Source organism: Sphaerodactylus townsendi, linkage group LG06, assembly GCF_021028975.2.
Source record: "Sphaerodactylus townsendi isolate TG3544 linkage group LG06, MPM_Stown_v2.3, whole genome shotgun sequence".
NCBI lineage: Eukaryota > Metazoa > Chordata > Lepidosauria > Squamata > Sphaerodactylidae > Sphaerodactylus > Sphaerodactylus townsendi.
In genome coordinates, this window is record NC_059430.1 from 109654365 (window position 1) to 109669775 (window position 15411).

Sequence of the window (15411 nt, forward strand, 5' to 3'; positions counted from 1 at the left end):
CAATGGCAAACCACCTCTGTTCGTCTCTTGCCTTGAAAGCCACATGGTCCTGAGGTCACCATGATTCAACTGCAACTTGACACAAAAATATTATTTATGCAAGGTATAAGAAAGTAGATAAGCGTTGCTCCTTTTTACATACAGTCTCTCCCAGTCACCTTTTTCTGTACTCAAAAGTCTGGCATGCTTTGGCCTTGCCTCACAAGAACAGGCAATCTAACCCCAGCACCAATTTGGCTGTCCTCTATTGCTAAGGCATTGGACAGTATGGAATTCCATGAGTATAAGTAATTTGCAGAGAGAACTCAGTTACTACACTGATTCCACTGAGTCGCTTCTCACAAAGAAAGAAAACTTTGATTACAAAAACGGAAATTTCTGTTAGGCTATACCTTTATTTTGTAAGTAAGACGCTGAAGGATTCAATGTAACCAATAACTTCACGTTACCTTCTTGGGTTGAAAACTTAGATCCTATAAAGAGCCCGGCATTTGGGATCCCTTGCAGCTGGCTCTTCTGCGCCTATCCAAGCAGGGCTTGCACGGAACAGCAAGAGAACTGAACATCCGCTCACACGGCTGGAAGTTCAATGGAAGCAAAGCATGCAACAATCAATATGCCATTCTATTTGTAGCTGCAGCTTGTTTTCAGAATTTCATCATGAGCCAAACCACAAGAATAACAAAACTGAAGAGGCCAGCCAGCACTTCTGTACTTACTCAGCTTGTAAAATCCTTATTGTAAAATCTTCCAGCCTTTACTTCAGTTCATTGTTTCCATGCAAATGTTGTTGACATTTCTCCAAATGTTCAGTTGGGGTCAGAAGTGTCCAGATTTGGATCAGTTATCTAAAACAGTGATTCTGTTTCTCAAACCTTGCTTCGGACGAGGAGGCATCAAATTGCGCTTCTCGCAAGCCATCCCAGAAGAAGCCTCCTCACTCGTGTCATTTGTCCTTGTTCCTACTCCAGAGATAAATGTGATAAAATCCCCCTTTGTAGCCTCATAGCATTGTTTGTAATACGACGGAGAGACTTGAGAAAGGACTATACCTAGAGCCAAAAGCCACTGAAGAGGGGACAGAGTTATTGCAAACAGAAGTCAGAAGGCCTGGCCAGTCCTATCTATGACTGCAAACAGCTCTCCAGGGTCTCAGGCAGGTCTGTCACATGACCTACCTGGTCTTTTCAATTGGAGATGGTGGGGGTTGAACTTGGGACCATCTGCTGTGGCTCTACCACTGAGCCACTGCCTCTCCCCCAAATACATTATTCGTGAAAACACAGATTTCCTCCCACTGCCTGTGTCGGCACCATTTAGTGAACTATGTTAATTTATAATGTGTCAAGAGGTTGAACTTTCCAGCTGCTGTACAGTTCCAACATGGACAGGTACTTTTTGTTGGCTTTTAAGAAGAGGAAGAGTATGGATGTATACCCCTCCCCCTTCTCTCCAGCGAGGAGGCTCAAAGCGGTTTACAAATTCCTTTCCTTTCCTCTCCCCACAACAGATACATTAGGAGGCAGGCTGGGCTGAGAGAGTTCCAAAGAACTGTGACTAGTCCAGAGTCACCCAGCTGGAAGGTAGAAGTGGGGAAACAAATCTAGTTCACCAGATAAAAGTCTTCTGCTCAGGTGGAGCAGTAGGGAATCAAACCCTGGTTCTCCAGATTAGAGTCCACCTGCTGTTAAACACTACACCAAGGTGTGGCAGAGAAGCAAGGCTAGCATTTTTACAAGCCTTTTATTTTTCAAGTCATCCCCAGCTCATCTTCTGGGGGGCTGTAATTCACTGGATAGGTAAGTAGCGGTGGGCCCTTCTCCACATTGTATGTTGATGAGACAAAACACTCCAGAAAAGAGACTTGCAGGAGCATCACGTAAAAGGCAAGAATGTGTTTGTGCAGGCTTTGAGGAAGTGTGGAGAAAAGCCAAAACGAGAAGAACAGTCTGCTTCCCTTTAGCTGTCTACAGATCATGTATACTGTGGTCAGTGAACTGCGCTTTACAGTCCCGAGAAGTCTGGAAGAGGAACTATTACTAAAAGGATTGCCAGTTAGGGTGTGGTTGTTTTTAAAAACCCTGGGAAATCTCAGGTGAGATGGGCATAGTTGTGATATGTAAAGGTAATTTTAGTCTTACCGATGACGAGCAAACTGCAGCCTGAAGCACCATGATTGGGGCATTTTTGTCCCGTTCCCCCCCTCCCCCAGTGTGAACTGTATCAAGTTCACCAATGTGAACTGTATAAAGTTCACTCTAATGTGAACTGTATAAAGAAATGTATCTTGTACAAGCAAGCATCAGGATTCTGAAATTTCCCAACCACTGGTCAATAGCCCATGCTCTGACAGTGAGTTGCAAATCAATCGGTCATGTCCCATTTCATAGCTAAATGAAACCTGAGGCCAGTGTAATTAAGCCAGCTGTAGGAACAGCAGTGCCCGCTTTCTCATAAGCACGTCAGCAAATGATCTGTCCATTTCAGGGGATGTTACAACTGCCTGAAAGCACTCAATGGCCAGTTAAAGTGTCTCTCTTCTCTCGCCCCACCCCATTAGTATTTAAAGGAGCTGGATATAGTTTATCAATACCCTTTGCCAAAGCATTTTATTGTATCTTGATATCATTGCAGGAGCCTCACAGTGCATATCAGAAACTTTCCATTTTTAAAAAAGGATTTACAAATCCTTTGGTGATAATCCTTGTTATATGGTCAGGCTGAGACAGTGGACATCAGGACAGAGAACTAGGTTTGCTTTTTGGATACCTACAGGACCACTACTCCATAGCTTCACTATTTGATCACTTCTGGTTCCCGCAGCCACGCAAACCTAACAGCACTATGGGAAAAGGAATATAGTACTGATAAGATTAGGAAGGCTTAGGTTTAGCATTATGTATGTTGCAAATTGTGCTTTGACTTATTTATATTCTTTCCAGTATTGAGCTGGAGGTTGAGAGGAATTATTGAATATTCTGAATTGTTAAAGTTGGCTGTTACTCATTTCGTTTTACATTTGTAGTGTCCTGAACAGTTCTTCTCCTGAGATGAATGGTTTCAGTCGTAAGTTACCACAAAAGGTGTGGGGGACTAAATGTTTGAGGATCCAGAGTGATTATGATGGCAAGACAGTTTTGAGGAAAGCAGGAAAACAGAGCGCACCTCAGGTTTAAGAGATCCGAGAAGTGCTATGTGGGAGTTAAGAGATCTGAAATGATACAAAGAACAGGCATATGAAAATAATGAAGAGAGAAGAATGACGTTTAGTCACAAAACCTGAGCTTCCAGAATTCAGTGAAATACCAGTTAACTACTACCGTCGGTTGATGCAGAGAAGACGCAGAGTCTTTTCTCTCTCTTCCCCTCTCTCTACCAGAATCTTCTCCATAAGAAAAGTGCATATAAACTATAGGTAAAGTTTCCCCTTCAGTCGTGTCTGACCCTGGGGTACCACTGCAAGCAGTGATTTCACAGGCAAGCCGTTTTTGTGGGGTAGTTAGCCATTGCTTTCCCCGGCTATTCTTTACCCCCTAGCTATGTGCTAGGTACTCATTTACTGACCAAGAAATGGATGGATGGCTGAGTTGACCATAAGCCAGCTGCCAGGATATCTGACCCACAGGGGACTCGAATTCCTGACCGTGTGAATGGCAGTGCAAGCACTTAACCACTACGCCACGCGGCTCCTTATATAAACTATACTGTTTCACATAAAGATGGAAGTTGGATTGCATATTCCTACACCACAGAACTCAACATGCCGAACCTTCTTTGTTGTAGAATGCTTTGCCTGGATCCTAATGCCTACCTAGCCCTGTTTCTTCCCCCACCCCCGCCCAAATCCCTTTGAAAGTTTAAAAGTAAAAATACATTTTGGCATAAATGGTCTTGTATCAAAATGCCATGTTCAATAATGCAGAAAGTTCATTCAGGACTATATTCTAATGTGGAAGCATACCATTTTCTTAACCACTGCCCCTCAACTGACTCAACTGACATCTTTATGTAAAAAAAAAGAGTAAAGTCCATCTTCCTGCTGAACGTAATCAAGATGTCTACAGTAAGAGTTGCCTCACCAAATGATTCAACAGCCTCAATTCTGCAGGCCCTTCTTTGCTTCCCTGCTTGGGTTTGGGAAACAGTGGAGTAGGGTACGGTTGGACCAATGGCTGGCCCAGCTACGTCTGAAGCAAGGTTGTAGTCTACTGCTGGACGTCAGAGCCTCACCTCTGCAGCACCAATGAATTATTGAACCAAACAATAAAGGATACAAATAATTCCTCAAACCAACAGCAGTGAGAAATCGTTGCTGTTTAATATGGAAAAAGTACAAAAGGTATGTTTCTGAGAAATGCCATCGGTTAAAAAATAATATTTAAAAACTAAAACATCAAATTACAAATATGCAATACATTTTAAAATACTGTATTATCATCAGACTGTCTGTGTATTGTTCTGTTAGGTGATGAAGTCTACTTGTTTGCGGGTGAGAAAAACACGTTGAAAAATACTGCAAACCCCAGAAAAACCAAGTAACCAACGATGCATACCCAGAATCTTGGATCTTTAAAAAAATTCTGATCAAAAGAACTGAATATGACATAACCTACGGACATGCCAGCAAGGCCGCCTGCAATGTGAGCCACAAAGGAAACCTTAAGAGAGAGAAAAAGAACAGGACAATTCAGAAAGAATAAGAAATGTATCTCAAAGTCATTTTACAAGCACGGCTACTGCAATGTCACTGAATCCTCCTAACAGAATACATGCCTTAAAAGTTTGAGAACAATTCCCAGGGGCTGGGCTCCTTTTCAACCAGAACTGCCATGGACTGGAATCCATGCAACCGCGAATGTGCAAAGGAAGGAAGAGGAAGCTCCCAGGAAGAGGAGCTCCTGAGAAAAAGTGATCTGAGCTTATGAAAGATCAGGAAGTCAAGCAAAAGCGTGTCCCCTCCTCCTTCTCTTCCAATTCCCCCTCTCCCAAGTCAGTAGATGCCATCAGCCATCAGGACAGCATCCAGGATCTTCAGCATGATAATTTCTTCAACCTGACAATCAGGGACGTAGCTATAGATTTGTTATGGGGTGCGTTTGAGGGCGTGGTCACACCTCCCCAAGCTCTGCCCCCCGGCCTCAGTGCTTATAAAAGCAGCTCTTCGAGGCCGGGGACAGCAGTCTCCCCTGCTCCACCCCCTTCCTCCCCCGCCCCCATCCACCGGCTGGGCTTGCAGCCGGCAGCCCCTTCTTCCCTCCCCTCTGGGGAGAAGAGACTGCCGTCCCCAGCCTCGGAGAGCTGCTTTTATAAGCACTGAGACCAGGGGCGGGGCTTGGGAGGCATGGCCACACCTCTCAAGCCCTGCCCCCCAGCCTCAGTGCTTATAAAAGCAGCTCGCCAGGGACGGCAGCCTCTTCTCCTTGGAAAGTAGGGAAGAAGGGACTGCTGGCTTGGAGCCAAGCCAGTGGGGGTGAGGGAGGGGGGATGAGCAGGGGGGTGGAACTTTGGACAGGTAATGGGGGATTTGAACCCGTGAAACCCCACCCCCTTACCTATGTCCTTGCTGACAATCTAAACTCTGTTGTTTGCCTCCTCTAATATATGGCCAATTTGTACAAATCAAGGACCTCTTATTCTGCATGTTTCAACTCGTGGCAGCAAATAAATGCACAGAGTAGGTAAAGTCATCCTTCTCATTTGTAACCAAAAAGCAGATGCTTGGAAAACCCATTTGTACATCTTATTTTTCCCCTACAGCTTGAACACTGAGAAACTGCCCTTTGGTTCTCTGTGCAGATTTCACACATTTCTAAGCACCAAACTGACCTCTCACTCCAACTTAAAGTGCCAAAGAAGAAAAGCATGCTGTAGGAAAGAAAACTGCAGGATGCATAGAAATAATCCCAAGCATGAGAGAACATGCAGCACTTCAGTATCACAGCGATGAGGATACTGCAACAGTCTGGGTGAAAGGAAAACAGAATGACAGATTATTTATCCGCACCAAGTGAAGAATGATCCAAGAGAATAAAGCTGAAATTCTGTTGAAGGAAATAGGTACTTACTAAAGGTTCATTTGTGGGAGAAGAAAATCTTCTGTACACAGCAAATCCCATGTCTGTCCCAACTAGGAAATCAATACAGATTGTTAGAAGCCAATTGTTCAGTCCCCAAACATTTCAAATCCCACCACAGGGTGCTACCAGTTAGCAGGGCTGGAACTCCAAGTGAGGTGCAGAAAGTTATTTTGAGATAATGCAAGAAGGGAAAGAAGGCAGCAGAGGAACACCTCTTCAAAATGGAACTAGAGTCTTAAATCTTCAAATGCTGCATGTAAAATGAGCTGTAGAACTATGAGTTAAGACAGGGCTACTTTTTTTTTTTTAGGGGAGGGGGTGAAATGAAAAAATGCACTTCCTCCAGAAGACTCATTATTATTGTGAAAGGCAGGAAGCCCAATCCACAAACCCCTGATAGCCAGAGGGCTTTCAGGCAGTGCAGGGAGGTAGAAAACTTCCCCAAACCTCAAAGGGCTTTAGGAGTTACACCACCCAAAAGTCCAAGGCCCTGGCTGACTTTGGCACTCCAGGCATGAAAGACCACTACAGTCAGCTCCAACCCCCGGGGCATGCCCTGGCCTGCACGCGTGCACACACACACACGGTGCTGGCATCTGCTTGGATGCCAGCATAGCTCCACAGTGGCATCAACTTCAGAATTTCAACACCATGGAGCTGTGTGGTGGCTGGACAGGGGCATGTTTGCCCTTACGCAGGCAAAGAGGGCTCCACACTGTCTCCATCCACCCATTTACCCCACTCTCAAAGAATTGGGCTGATCTTTTCACAAAAACAGAGTCCGTGTTCTATTACACTTGGGGGGGGGGGGGGAGAGAACATGTGCCATCTTCACTAGATGAGGCTAAAGATCCCAAATTTCCAGAAATTTTAAAGCCATGGAGAAATAACATTTTTCCTCAGAAGAAAACTGAAATTAGGCAAATCTAAGCCTAGTAACAACATAAGACACCTAATTTATATATCAACTAGTACATAACATTGATTAAATTGGCATATTTGTGGGATTTAACAATGTTAATGCCTTAGAAAGCAATTCTATGCAGGTCTACTCAGAATCCTACATAGGTCAGTAGAGCTTACTCCCAAGAAAGTGTTCTTGGGAAGGCAAATTTCCTGCATGCAAGCTTGCAAATATTGAAGCAAGACAATACCCAGTTTTTTCCAATTGAAAATTTGAATGTTATATAATTGGAGTAAAATCCAGTCTTAAAAACTTTCAATGCCCCCACCCTCCTTTTCCCATTTTGCCAACTGATGACATTGGCAGGGGGGCAGAATCTACACATTTTGAGTAAATAAGATCTTGTCTGGAAAAGCATTTAACTCATTCCAAGAGACAGAAGAAATATTTCACAGGACTATAGCACACCTCAAAGTTTTCCACTTTTCCTATTAGATTTTTTTAAGTTCACAAAAAATATAAAACATTTCTCCCAAAATTTTACACCGTAGGCCTTTACATCTTGAGATAAGACTGAAGAACATTAATATGATGCTTGTGAGACTCCACATGGTTGTGGGTCAGAATGTGGCCCTATTGTTCTGCTTCTATGTAGAAGTTTCTCCCAAGAGTCAAATAAATAGTTTTCCTATGGCTAATTTAACACATGCATACAGGAGACTTGTCAGTTTTTCTGAGAATGGCACAGCGAAGGAACAAAAGCAAGCATTTCCTCCAAATTCAATAAGGGGGCTGTATATAATATGAGAAGCTTACCTATTAGGAAGATGAAGAGTAACCTGGCAATTCCAAACAGTGGGATCATTTCCCGGAAGTTCTGTAAAGAACAGAGGCATAAAGGAACTCTCAAATAATTTCACATCTAGAAACTTTCTCAGGCCTGCTCCAGATGCTGCCACCATCCAAGTGCATCTTATGTAAACAGAGGAAATAAATCTTTGAAATGTGATCTTGCAGGCCAATATTTGACGGGGTGGGGGGTGGTTGGAGGGGAGGATTGCCAAATTCACCACATTATTTTCATATAGTAAAGTGAGCCAATATAGAATTTTGAATCCAGGATCTCTTCTACTCTGGTTTGTGACAATTTTCACAACACCCACTTTGCAAATAAATCACCAGAAGAGAAAATCAGAACTCCTCCAAATTTCTGTGGGACATAGCCCTTTTGGAAACCTGAATATTTATTTACTTACTTATTTATTTTATATCCCACCCTTTCCCCGTAGGATATTTAATTTATGTCCTGCCCTGACTATTCCACTTTTATCAGAGCTTGGAAATGAAGCAGCATCAGCTACGTTTAGTACTTGGATGGGAAGCCACGAAGAACAACTGAACAACTGAAGTAGGAATGCTGTGCAGAGGAAGCCAATGGCAAACCACCTGTGTTCATCTCTTGACTTGAAATCACCATGAGTCTATTGCAACTTAACAGCACACTATTATTATTATTATTATTATTATTATTATTATTATTATTATTATTATTATTATTATTAAGGCTCTTTTCCTTACCACTAGAACATTCATGAAATATCCTCCAATAAGAGCATAAACTCCTCCAGATGCTCCTACTAAGCCATGGAGCGGATCACACACTGAGCTTGCCAAGGAACCTGGAATGGAAGCGGTAGCGTCGAAGAATATGAATGAAACAATGCTTCCTCCTAGCACTTAGCACAAACCCAAGATTTTATATTAACTGTGTAATGACATCACTGGATGAGGTTGGGTAATTGCTTTGTCATTAGCAACAATAAACACTTACGCATAACAATAAGGAACTGAACATTATCCTGCAAGTATCCACCCCTCGTAGTCCTAGCACACAATATGACATTCCTCAATTCAGGCATGAACACTCAGGCTAAGCATTTGAACTGGCCTTAGCAGACACTCCATTTTCTATTGCTCCTCTCAATTCCTTGGTACACACTTACCTGCAATCACTCCTGCTACGTACACCAGCCCAACTCTAAGTCCTTTGTGAACCAGTTCAAGGGGGATTCCCAAAAGAAGCTGAAGGAACAGATTTCCTAAGATATGTGCAATGCTGCCAAAAGAATGAAAGACAAAATTTACAAGGAAGAGCTAGCAAGTAATTTCTCCAAAGCAGTTATGTCTACCTCCACTGAGCCAGTGTTGTGTAGTAAGAGCAGGTGCACTCCAATCTGGGGAACTGGGTTTGATTCCCTTCTCTGCCACTTGAGCTGTGGAGGCTCATCAGGGGAACCAGATGTGTTTCTGCATACCTATATTCCTGCTGGGTGACCTTGGGCTAACCACAATTCTTTGGAGCTCTCTCAGCCCCACCCACCTCACATGTTGTTTGTTGTGGGCGGGGGGGGAGGGAAAGGAGATTGTAAGCCCCTTTGAGTCTCCTTGCAGGAGAGAAAGGGGGATATCAATCCAAACTCTTCTTCTTCTTCATTGGCTCAAGAACCATAATCAACACTCAGAATGCCCATTTTCTGTCATTACACTTTACATTTCAGTGGTCTCAGCCTATTTAATATTAAGTATAGTTACTACACACTAACCTGGAGGGCTCAAGTTAGCCTGATCTGGTCAGAACTGAAAAGCTAAGCAGGGTTGCCCTGTTTAGTACTTGGATGGGAGACCACCAAGGAAGAGACAAACTACCTCTGTTTCTCGTCTTCAAAATGGGGTTGCCATAAGCTGGCTGTAACTTGATGGGCCTTTCCATGACCATAGTTATTACTCCCCTCTTCATGCTCTCTGAGCTCAGGACTAAATAGAAACTAAAGCAAGTTCTCTACCAGGGCAGAAGATGTGAAGAACCTACCACTCTTTCAACTGTGCCTAAAACACCTTTTATTTCAGCGTGAGTCACAGCTCACTTGTTCAGATGCACACTGGAAGGAAATACATGACCCATCCTAGTCTCAGGGACACATCATCATCTTCATCATATACCGCCCAACCCCAGAAGGGCTCTGAGTGGTATACAGTAAGGTCCAAAGGCAACAACAATATACAACAATATACAGATCCATTTATTGACCTTAATAGATCCGGGTTGCACACCTTAAAAGAGAGTATCACAGATCAAAGCCACAGGCTCTTGCCTCCAAAAAAGCACATCATCTCCTATGGCAGGGGTCTCCAACCTTTTTGAGTCTGGGGGCATCTTTGGAATTCTGATACAGAATGGTGGGTGCAGCAACAATATGGAAGCTGCAGGAGGCGGAAATATCACAAAATTCAGTTCCATAGTGCAGATCCTTGTGTTGTGGAAACAACTACTGCAAAAGCAACATTTTAAAAAATCTACACAGTCAGCCAATCTCCAGCAGCCAATCAAAAGGTTTGCTGGGCAAAAGCCCTACCTGACCTGGCCCGCTTCCTAAAACACTTTGTGGACAACAGAAATGGTGTCAGTGAGTGCCATGACACCTACAGGCACCCCAATAGGGACCACTGCCATATGGCAGTGACAGCAAAACTTCTTGGGCTGGGCATATCAAAAAATGTGGAAAATGCCTAACTTGACTGTGGTGGTGGGTCCCCATCCAAAAGAGAAACAATTCTTCACATATTCATTAAAAAAATACAGTCCAATCATACGCAGGGCTCTGTATTATACAAAGAAATGACAAATAATTACAAAAATGACTCAAACAGGGAGTTGGTGTCGGGTGTCGGTGAACGCTGGTGTGTCACCCAAAACGTCATGGCATGTCACCTTTGACACATGTGGTTCACCATCACCACCCTAAAGTCTTGTCTGTAGCAGACTGTTCCATTGGATTCCACTACATTTACTTTTTCAAGTGAAGCCAACAGATATGAATGGAGATTTATTTATTGGAAAAGAGACCCTCAAAATGACTGCCAGCAACTTCAACGTAAGTGCAAGTTGTTGCTCACCCAGCGTGCACAAGCATGTAAGACAAGAATCTCCATGCTTCTTCTCTCCTATCAGGCCTGTATGTAAAAGGACTCTCCCAGATGCTGGAATCTAGAGTGATCCACTGTTCCTGGGGCTTCGAAACCGCGTAATAAATGAAGGTAGTCAGCTAGACATAAAGAAATCACAAGGCAGTCAGGTACATGGTTGTGTGTGGGTGTACTTTTAACACCACAGGACTGGGCTTCACAACCATTTGGAAGGAGCAAAGACATCTGATAACCCTAAAGCTAATATCAATAAATTCATCAACATTCTAAGAAATGATATTCACTGGACACATTTCTATCAAAGGTTATAAATCACAACAACAAATACATATGTTCTATAAGCAAGATATTTTGATCTGATAACATGAAAATCTGAATACTTAGAAAAGAATTCTAACATACGAATGCAACCATTATTTTGTCATGGAAAGCACAGGTTTATAATCTTTTGGGTATGGTGGCGTACAAGTCCAAATTTATTTGGTGTGGTGATCCAATGATTTATTGTCATGTGAATTTTGGCCCATAGGCAGAGGTGGGATCCAGCAGGTTCTCACCAGTTCCCGAGTGTGGGTTACTAATTATTTGTGTGTGCCGAGAGGGGGTTACTAATTGGGTCTGCTTTTTCGTTAGAAATTCCATTAGGTCCAAAAATCATGAAGTCCTGTTGTTTCCTATGTGGCTGGTTAGCAAAGGTAGAAAACGGGATAATTCTCCCTGTTGGGCTGTTTTAAAAACATGTTTTAATAACATGGTAAAGTTCCTTGTTTAAGGAAAATATCCTTCTTTTGATTTCTAGAAACAAAATTATTTGGAAGTATTAAGTATTTGACAGGCAGTCAATTAGAGAAGTAGTTTCTGTTGGCAGTAGACAATAGGACTTGCTATAATGAGTTTAAATTATGGACAGAAAGATACCAGCTGGAAATTAGGAACTTTTTCTTTACAATAAGAGTTTTTTACAGTAACAGAGAAATTATTAATGCCCTGTGCACGTCGTGCCCCACCCAGCCCCATTGGCGCTACGCCACTGTTTGAATCCCACCACCATGGGAACCTGTTACTAAAATTTTTGGATCCCACCACTGCCCATAGGTCTTTGATAGCCATAATGTAGTTAGTGTAATTTAACTGCAAGTTTGCCTATTTTGTTGCCCTTAAAATTTTGTTCACAGATCTGAACAAATGCTGACAAAAGAACTGCAAGGCGAGTGTTCAGACGGAACACATTCCATCACATTCTACATTAGCAATTTAGACAGGCAGAAATGAGACAAAAGGTTTCAAACATTTCCGTACCTCAGCAACACTGATCGCAAGGATGAAAATGGGGGGTGGGATGCAGTTGGCTCTTTCAAGGTAGGTCGCTCTGGTATTTTCTGGAAGCATCCATTTAGAAACAGTTTCATGGAAGCTGTCCCAACTGATACAAGCACGTCGCTCCTCATCTCTCTTTTCTTCCTCTGCTGCTTCAGTGCCCCCCTCAGGGTTCATCCTTTCAAGCTCCATATTTGAGGGAAGTCAGAAGACATCCAGTCTGCTCCTGGCACACAAGGACATTAACAGCACATTTGTCTTGGACCCGAAACCACTGCCTTTTCCTCCTGCCCAATCACTGTCCCAAAATGTAGGCACTCAGTATAGTGAAAATATCCTGCCCTTGTGGAGGGTAATTCTAAAATTAGCCTTAGTTATCAACATTTTTTTTCTCGCATACCCCTGGCAACCCATTTCCTTAAAATTGTACCCCCATATTAGCAACCCATTATGTATTTTTTCCACATATCCCCAAAAGCTCTGGCGCATATTCCTGGGGGTATGAATATTCCAGATTGGAAACTAGGCCTAAGACTTCTCGCTTGCTACTTAAATTGGATTGTTTGAGATAAGAACTTCCTTGTTTCTGACCTTCAGTAACTCTTTCGGGAGTTACCGGTCCTCTGCCTGAACAACTATGAATGTCAAGACTGTGTGGCGTTTGAATAAGATTGTACAAAGTATTATGTTCTTAACCCCTAGGCAATTTTAATCCCAAATAATTTGTGGCAACAAAATAACACAAGGGTCCAGCAGTATTTTCAAGCACAACAAAATTTATTCTGCGTGCAAGCTTTTGTAAGTCAGAGCCAACGTTTCTTCCACCTGGCTCATGCAAGCTGAGACTCAGATTAAATTCTACCAGTCCTCAGTGCCACTGGACTCTTTATTCTGATCCATTTTAGCACTTTAGTGACTTTTGATTCCTTCCCGTTCCTTGCAGCATGATGAAAATGGAAGAGAATGGCTATTTCTCTCCTGACTCTGCCCACAAAGCATCCAGGGGAATGAATCCACCACACCCACGAGATGTGGTTTCACAGCATAACCAGGAAATGAAGCCAAGCATAAATAGAATTTGGAGTGGCTCCCAATGAAATGTGCTTCCACTGCATATCTTAATCTCCATACTAATTATTTCCTACTAAAACATATATACTATAATTTGTTTTAAAGTTTCCTTTAAATTTAACTCATCTCCACTTATCATAATAGTCTTGAATATATATATAATATTTGTATATGTATCAAAATTCCAGGCCAGTGTTATACATCACCTTCCAAATTTAGCAACCTTAAGAGTCATTTTGTGATCCTTGTCAGCAAGGAGCTGTTCCACCAGGTTTGTTTTTTTTGGGGGGGGGGCGGGGGGGGGTGGCTGCTGAGCTTCCTGATGCCCATGTACCATCTGTTGCTCTTTGGCTGTCTGCTGGTCCCCTCCCAGGGTTAGAACTGGATTCCATCCTCCAGTGGGTTGTATCGCTGCTACTGTTTTTATCGATTTATGTATGTTAATGATGTTATTCAATGTTTTTTGTATTTTGGAATTTATTGTCTGTACACCGCTCTGAGCCCTTTGGGGGAGAGCAGTTTATTAAGTCGAATAAATAATAATAATATCGCTTTGACTGCTGTTCCACTCCCAGGAGCCTGCAATTCCTATGGTTGCCAATCTCCTGGGGACTGGAGATCTCTCAGAATTATAATTTATCTCCAAGATACAAGCACCAGCATCCCTGGAGAAAATGGTTGCTTTGAAGGGTGGCCTCTATGGCATGACAACACATTAAGACCCCTCCCCTCCACAGACTTCACTACCAAACTTCTAGGAATTTCCTCAATACAGAGTTGACCTGGGCAGTCATTGTTCCCCTGGACTGCCTGCCTGGCACGATACCCAGCTGAGATCTTTGCTCTGATCAACCCCACTCTCTCCAAACTCCACCCCCAGATCTTCAGAAATCCCACCAAACCAAAGCGGCCAGCCTTATAACAAACTTGATGCAGAAAGCGGTTCTACTCCCAGGGGCCATCATTCCACCCCCAACAACTCCAACCCAGAACCCAGTTGATCCTGTGGAGCTTGCATATTTGCAAGCGGAGCGAGCCGAGGGTCACCCCCTCCCTCCAGAGGGCCTGGAAGAAAGCGACTTCGGGAGGCGGGGGAGGCAATGCAGAGGAAAGCCCCCTGCCCACAAACGCGCGGGACTAACCAAAGGATACCCGCAGGCGCCGTCCCAGCGCGCAAGGCACTCGCGGTTTTTCACTGCCGCAGCACCGACCAATCGCAAGAGCTTCACCCTGCAGTGGGGTTACTTAAAGCGGCTGTCGTTCGCCCGTCGGTGGATCGCAGCCCGACGCTCACCGGCCCTTCCCGGCGTCGCCCCTTCTCGCTCCGGGACTGGCGGCAAAAGCTCTCCCGCTCAAAGAGGGGCGCATCCCCGGCGCGGCGGAGCCAACGTGGCGCAGCCACACACCTGCGTTTGGGGCTCGGCGGGGCTGCCCAAAGCGGCGTCTGGCGCCGCCTCCTCTGCCACAGCCCGGGCCGAGCCAACGCCGAGGAGCAGGAAGCGGTGGCGGCGGCCGCTCCTTCCAGCGTCGCTTCCCCCGAGGCCGGGACGTGGCTGCGCCTGGAGGCGGTTCGAAGGGGCTGCCAGCCGCGCCATTCAAGCGCTCCGCCGCCGTCTGGGTGTGCATGGCGGTGGGCTAAAGGGAACAAGGGCAGGGTCGCCAGGGCGATTGGCCCGGAGGAGGGGTGCTTCGGGGTGGCCCCGGGGTCGTGCGTAAAAGCAGGGGCGGAGCAGGGTGGCACAGCCGGGAGGATTCGGATCCTGAGGCTGAAGTGGATTCCGCACAGCACGTTTATCAGGAGTTGCAAGGCTTCGCTTCGCAGTGCAGGTGCCCCGGATGAGCACGTGCGGAAAACAGGGGATGTGTTTATTTTTAAATGTATCCGCCGCTCTCCCAAAACGGCTCAGAGCGGATAAGTCGAAGCTGTAAGGGGCCAGCACTGCCCCGTCTCCGACGTTTTATCCTCACGACCCTGTTAGGCACTGTGGCAACGGGGCAGTGTTGTTTTTGCACTAGTGAATTCGTGCAGGCCTTCTTTGTGCTGGGGACGGGTAGCCA

General features: G+C 44.5%; 1 protein-coding gene across 4 annotated transcripts; it reads right to left on the bottom strand.

The window, feature by feature from the left end:
- Positions 1-4299: 4299 nt before the first annotated feature.
- Positions 4300-14878, bottom strand: RHBDL2 (rhomboid like 2). 4 transcript variants are annotated; one of them, XR_007244900.1, is made up of 9 exons: positions 14496-14628; positions 12265-12508; positions 10936-11084; positions 8985-9097; positions 8560-8660; positions 7798-7858; positions 6066-6127; positions 5827-5962; positions 4521-4658 (listed from the first exon to the last, which is right to left on the bottom strand). XR_007244900.1 is itself a non-coding variant. In XM_048501968.1 (8 exons), exons 2-8 carry the CDS (start codon positions 12472-12474, stop codon positions 4476-4478), a joined length of 879 nt encoding a protein of 292 aa, XP_048357925.1. In that variant the 5' UTR covers positions 12475-12508; positions 14760-14878; the 3' UTR covers positions 4300-4475. The 4 variants fall into 4 exon arrangements, 3 of the variants coding, with proteins under 3 accessions (XP_048357925.1, XP_048357924.1, XP_048357923.1); XM_048501968.1 differs by lacking the exons at positions 5827-5962; positions 14496-14628 and adding an exon at positions 14760-14878 and having other exon boundaries at positions 4300-4658; XM_048501967.1 differs by lacking the exons at positions 5827-5962; positions 14496-14628 and adding an exon at positions 14648-14785 and having other exon boundaries at positions 4300-4658.
- Between the last annotated feature and the right edge of the window lie 533 nt (positions 14879-15411).

Coding starts and splice junctions, on each gene's coding strand:
- RHBDL2 (XM_048501968.1), bottom strand. CDS start 12,474: ATGGAGCTTGAAAGGATGAACCCTGAGGGGGGCACTGAAGCAGCAGAG. Junction 8,661..8,984: donor CGTAGCAGGAGTGATTGCAG/GTAAGTGTGTAC, acceptor CTTCCATTCCAG/GTTCCTTGGCAAGCTCAGTG. Junction 7,859..8,559: donor ATTTCATGAATGTTCTAGTG/GTAAGGAAAAGA, acceptor TGTTCTTTACAG/AACTTCCGGGAAATGATCCC.